The sequence below is a fragment of the Pinus tabuliformis genome, chromosome 9, assembly GCF_031772625.1.
Source record: "Pinus tabuliformis cultivar Carrire ecotype Pingquan chromosome 9, CPIR1, whole genome shotgun sequence".
In the NCBI taxonomy this organism is placed as follows: domain Eukaryota; kingdom Viridiplantae; phylum Streptophyta; class Pinopsida; order Pinales; family Pinaceae; genus Pinus; species Pinus tabuliformis.
Window position 1 is genome coordinate 870791401 of NC_142307.1, and position 5503 is coordinate 870796903.

General features: G+C 45.0%; 1 protein-coding gene across 1 annotated transcript; it reads left to right on the forward strand.

The window, feature by feature from the left end:
• Positions 1-3815: 3815 nt before the first annotated feature.
• Positions 3816-4610, forward strand: LOC149151550 (uncharacterized). The gene has a single exon (XM_089443196.1). The coding sequence runs from the start codon at positions 3816-3818 to the stop codon at positions 4608-4610; it is 795 nt and encodes a 264-aa protein (XP_089299322.1).
• The last annotated feature ends 893 nt before the right edge of the window (positions 4611-5503 follow it).

Genomic DNA, 5503 nt, shown 5'->3' on the forward strand with positions numbered 1-5503 from the left:
GAAGACTTCTTCAAGAATGGAAATACCTCGACAGCAGATTCATCCCGGAAAAACAAAAGCAGCTATATAAGGAAGTCTTCCAGAAATATAAGGAGAAAATGGGAGAGAATATAGCCCAGCAGATGATGACCGGAAATGATCAGGGGACAGGAATGGTGGGAATGGACAGCTCTGGCAAGAACAGTCGGAAGAGGGGCCGTAAAACAATGAGTGAAACAATCCAGACGGTGGGTGAAGAGTTGATCAATTCAGGTAAGGTGATACCTCTGTCAGAGGTTTTTTTCCCCTCTCACAAAAAGTTATAAATGATTGTCATAAGTTGGAATATTAGGGGTTTAAACAGTAAGGGTAAACAAAGGTATATGAAGGACAAGTTAAAAAGAGAGAAACCTAGCATTATGATTCTGCAGGAGACTAAAATATCGGTGCAACAGCTTGAGGGTATTTTAGGAAAAAATAATCTTCATTACGAGGTGATGGGGTTGGATGCTATTGGATCTGCAGGAGGTTTAGCAATTCTGTGGAACCCTAATGATATTATCATGGATCGGTGGACTAGTATGAGTAGAATCCTTACTGGCCAGGGTAGGATAGTGGGAACCAAGGAGCAGGTTGTTGTTTCAGGGGTTTATGGCCCCCCCTCCATAGGGGAAAAAGAAAACTTCATAGCAAGCATGAAAGTCATTCGCAGATTATATCCTGAAGCTGCCTGGATCATAGGGGGGGATTTTAATTTAATCAGATCCTTGGATGAGAAAAAAGGAGGAGTGAGGAAGATGGATCAAATCATGGATAGATTCAATGAGATGATAGAGGAATTAAGACTAGTTGACATTCAAACTATCAATGGGATATTCACCTGGAATAACAGGAGAGGAGGCAAAAATCAAATAGCTTCTAGGCTGGACAGATTCCTAGTTACAGAAGCTATCATGAACAAAGACATTTTTGTAGAGGCGAAGATTATACCTTCCTTGGGATCGGATCACTGGCCGATTAGATTAGAAATTGATATAAAAAAAAATCGTGGGAGGAGACCTTTCCGGTTTGAATCCTTCTGGTTGAGAGACCCAGAATTTATCAAGAAAATCGAGGAATGGTGGCGTCAATCTTCTGTGCAGGGTAGGGGACAAATGCAAACGTTCCAATTAAAACTAAAGGAGCTAAAGGGCAAAATCAAAAAGTGGAACAAAGAAGAGTTTGGTAACATCTTTGAGGATAAGCAAAAATTAGAAGGAGAAATGGAAAGCATTCAGCAGAAGATGATATTAGAAGGCAGGACAGAGGATAGCATTAACAAAGAAGGGATCATCCTTGGGAAATTGGAAGAAAGACGAAAACAGGAGGAGGTGCTATGGCGTCAGAAATCTCGGATAAAATGGTTAAGAGAGGGAGAACGTAATACTAAATTCTTCCACCAGGCAATGATTAAACATAGACAGAGGAATAGAATCCTCTCCATCAAAGATAAGAATGGAAGGAGAGCTGTGGAGCAAGAGGAGATCGAACAGATTCTGGTAGACCACCACAAAGAGATCCTATCTGAACCGCAGGCTGATAGATCTAGAGCTATTCAGGAAATCTGCTCGGCCATACCCAGCCTAGTCACTGAAGATCAAAACAAGGCTTTAATGCGAGCGGCGACCCTCGAGGAGGTAGAGGAGACGGTGAAAGCAATGAAAAAGGGGACTGCCCCGGGACCAGATGGCTTCACTGTAGACTTTTACCAGGCGGGTTGGCATTTCCTGGGGGGAGAGATCCTGGATCTGGTGGAGGAATCAAGAAGGAACCAAAAGGTATGGCCGGCTCTCAACTCTACTTTTTTTGCTTTAATTCCCAAAGGTGAAAATCTAGAGGATGCTAATGGCTTTAGACCAATAGCATTGTGTAATGTAATTTACAAGATTGTAACGTCCCTGATAGCCAAGAGATTAAAACCCCTTCTCGACCAGCTAATATCCACAGAACAAACTGGTTTTGTTGAAGGAAGACAGATCCTCGATGGTCTGGTTGTTACCCAGGAAGTTTTGCATTCTCTCAAGGTTAGAAAGCAAAAGGGTATGTTGATCAAGCTGGACTTGTCTAAGGCTTATGACAGATTAAATTGGAACTATTTGGGAAAAGTCCTAGAGAGCTTTGGGTTTAATAAGAGATGGATTGCTTGGATCCATAGCTTGATCTCATCCCCAAATTTTTCTATCTTAGTTAATGGCACTCCAACAAAAACTTTTAATGCCTCCCGGGGGATTAGACAAGGGGACCCTCTATCCCCTTTTCTGTTCATACTTGCAGCTGAAGGTTTGGGTCGGTACATTAAACAAGAAAGAGAGACAAACAGATTGAAGGGCCTCAAGCTATGGGGGAATAATTTGCCCTTAACCCACCAACAATTTGTAGACGACATTATGCTGTTTGGAGAACCAACTATCAAAGAAGTCAGACAGATCAAAAGAATTCTGGAGTTATTCGCGGAGGCATCAGGCTTGGAAATCAACAGAGACAAATCCTGTATCTTCATCTTCAACACGACAGACCAGGTTAGAAACCATCTTATCAGACTATTGGGTTTTCGAAGAGGGGAGCTTCCTACGAGATACTTAGGCAATCTTTTAGACCTTACCTCTAAAAAGGTGAAAAACTGGCAGGGGATTTTGGATAAACTGCATGCTAAGATAGCAAATTGGGCCTTCAGAACTCTAAATATTGCAGGTAGAATAGTCTTGGTGAAATCTGTACTGCAAGCTATCCCTATTTATTCTCTCTCGATAATGGCTGCTCCTCTGGGGGTTTGTGCTAAAATCAGAGAGATTATCAGGAATTTCATCTGGAGAGGGTCTGATCAAAAAAAGAAGTGGGCTCTTGTTTCTTGGGAACAGTTAACAAAGAGGAAGGAGAGAGGAGGCTTGGGGCTGAGAGACCCTGAAACTCTCAACAGGGTCCTGGGAGCCAAGTTGTGGTGGAGGTGGCTCCGGGGAGGCAATGATTTGTGGAAGAAAATATGGAGGACTAAATACAACATGCCTGATTCAACGTTAGAGATCCTAAGACAACAGGTAACGCCTAAAGGATCCTCCATTTGGGACCTGGCTCGCTAGAACCGAGATCTGGTGGAACAACAAGCTTTCTGGGAGATTCGTGGAGGAGCAGAGGCAAATTTTTGGGAAGATAGGTGGCAGCAGAGGGAAAGACTGAGTAGAATCCCAAATCTCCATCAAATCCGAACCAGAATAGAAGGAAATAGGACTTGTGTTAGAGACTATTGGAGAACTCAGCCGGCGGAAGAAGGGTGGCGAGTCTGGATAGATCCAATGGAATGGGACAGAGGGATTGATCAAGATATGCAAGACAATTACAAAAAAGAAGTTGGGTCCAGGAAAATCAGAGCTCGTGAAGGCCAAGATATCCTAAGGTGGGGAAACACCATGAAAGGACTGTTTACCACCAAAGAAGCCTATTATTTAAGCGACTCTCAGAATGGGGATGTGGGACACCTTGACTGGAAAGTTGTCTGGGAAAATAATTGGTGGCCAAAGGTCTCCATGTTCATTTGGTTGGCTGCAAAAAATAAGATTCTCACCTGGGATAGAATCCAGAAGTAGGGTTTTAATGGACCATCGATATGCTGTCTCTGCAAGAAGGAGGGGGAAACCAGAGATCATCTCTTAATTAAATGTCAGTATTCCAAGAATCTGTGGGTGAACATCAAGCGAACCTTCAATAAACTTGGTTTCGTTATCAGTGATTTCAATGAATTGGTCTTCAACTGGAACAAGGAGGTTTTCCACTGCAAGGTTGTGAAAAGAGCCTGGAGCCTTATGTCGGGGTTTGTCACGTGGATGCTCTGGAAGGAGAGAAACAGGAGGATCTTCCAGAATCAGTCAAAGGACCCAGAGACTACCTGGATAAAAGCGGTTGAGCTCATGCGGGAAACCGTCCTAGTGGAAAGGTGGTACGAGGACGATTGGAAGACAAATCAAGAGGAACAAGAAATTTTGATTAAGTTAAACTTAAAACTGGAGATGGTCCAGCACATGCTCACTATCCCTCAGGACATGAGGAGCCTGAGCCCGGATAAATTCTGTTTTCCCAGGGACTCCTTCGTTAAATTAAATTTCGATGGGGCTTCAAAAGGAAACCCAGGAGAGGCAGGCTTCGGAGGCATATTCAGGGACAGTAATAAACAGGTCAGATGGATATATGCAGAAGGAGGAGGGGAGATGACCAACAACGAAGCTGAATTTTGGGCCCTCCATCAAGGATTAACGATTGCAGTTAGAAATGGTTACTCTAACCTGGAAATCACAGGTGATTCCCAGATTGCCGTGGACATGGTAAAGAAACTAAATAATGGTAAGAGTTGGGAAAAAGCCACCAGCAGTTGGCGTACTGCGGGGATCGTCCAGGACATTGCTGTTCTCTTAAAAAAGATTGAATATAAGGTAGTTAATCATGTTCGCAGGAAAGGTAACCAGGCAGCTGATTACCTGGCCAATTGGGGCAGCCGAGGGAGGGGTAACAGGATGGACCAACAATGGAAGGCTGTGAGTGGCCGTAACGAGTGGAAAGAGTTAGCCGGGATCATCAAATTGGATTATGACCAAGCCACATAAGCACCTTGTCGGATCAATGAGCTGGCATGAACTAAGGCCGTGGAGATCCCGATGTCTGATCAATGATCACTCGAGGAAGTGGAATGTAATAATGGCTGAATGCAGAGATGTACTGTGGCAGTGTGAGAAGGTTATGGCACTTGATTTTGCCCAAAGTGCGAGCATTAACCTGTGTATTTTTAGTGGAGAGAATGGTGGGCTGTCAGAAGCCTCGATAGCAAACATGAATCATACAATAACTACCATTAATGATGCCAACCGTGCTGGTAACTGGCGGCATTCGACAGCCGGTGATAAACGGGACCATGAGGTAAACACCTCCACTTATATCAAGATCAGGGAAGAGGCTCGGACTCCTGTTTGTTTCCAAATTAGGAGAGGAGAGAGTAGGGCGCTGGTAAGATATCTGGCTGGGTCTGAGAGCGCAGAGTACCAGGGACTGCCCAGCAAAGGGAGACAGGGAGAGATGGAGACCAGGCAGCGGACTAAGGAGGCCGAAGAACACCAAAGGATGGCGACAGAGGCGCAGAATCAAAAAGGGAAAGGACTTGCCCAGGACAGCCCCTCGACAGAAATTTGGGAAATCGATGAGGAGTCGGAGGAGGAAATTCCTCTGGACGGAGAAGGAGGGTGGTCGGTTCCGCTGAAAAGGACGGTTGCTGAGAGCCAGCACCAGCAGTGTGATGGGTTCTCTGAGCCAAGCGGGAAGAAGGGGCGGCGCCCGGGGTTGAGGAACAGTGCTACCACCCCTGTCGAGGAAACGGAGGGAAGCAGAAAAAGAGGTTGGGGCCCGAGGAAGAGGGTGCAGAAGGAAAGTGAGAGGACGGGACGGAAGCCGAATCCGGAGAAAAAGACTCGACTGACGGTGAATTACAGACTTAAACGGGCGGAAA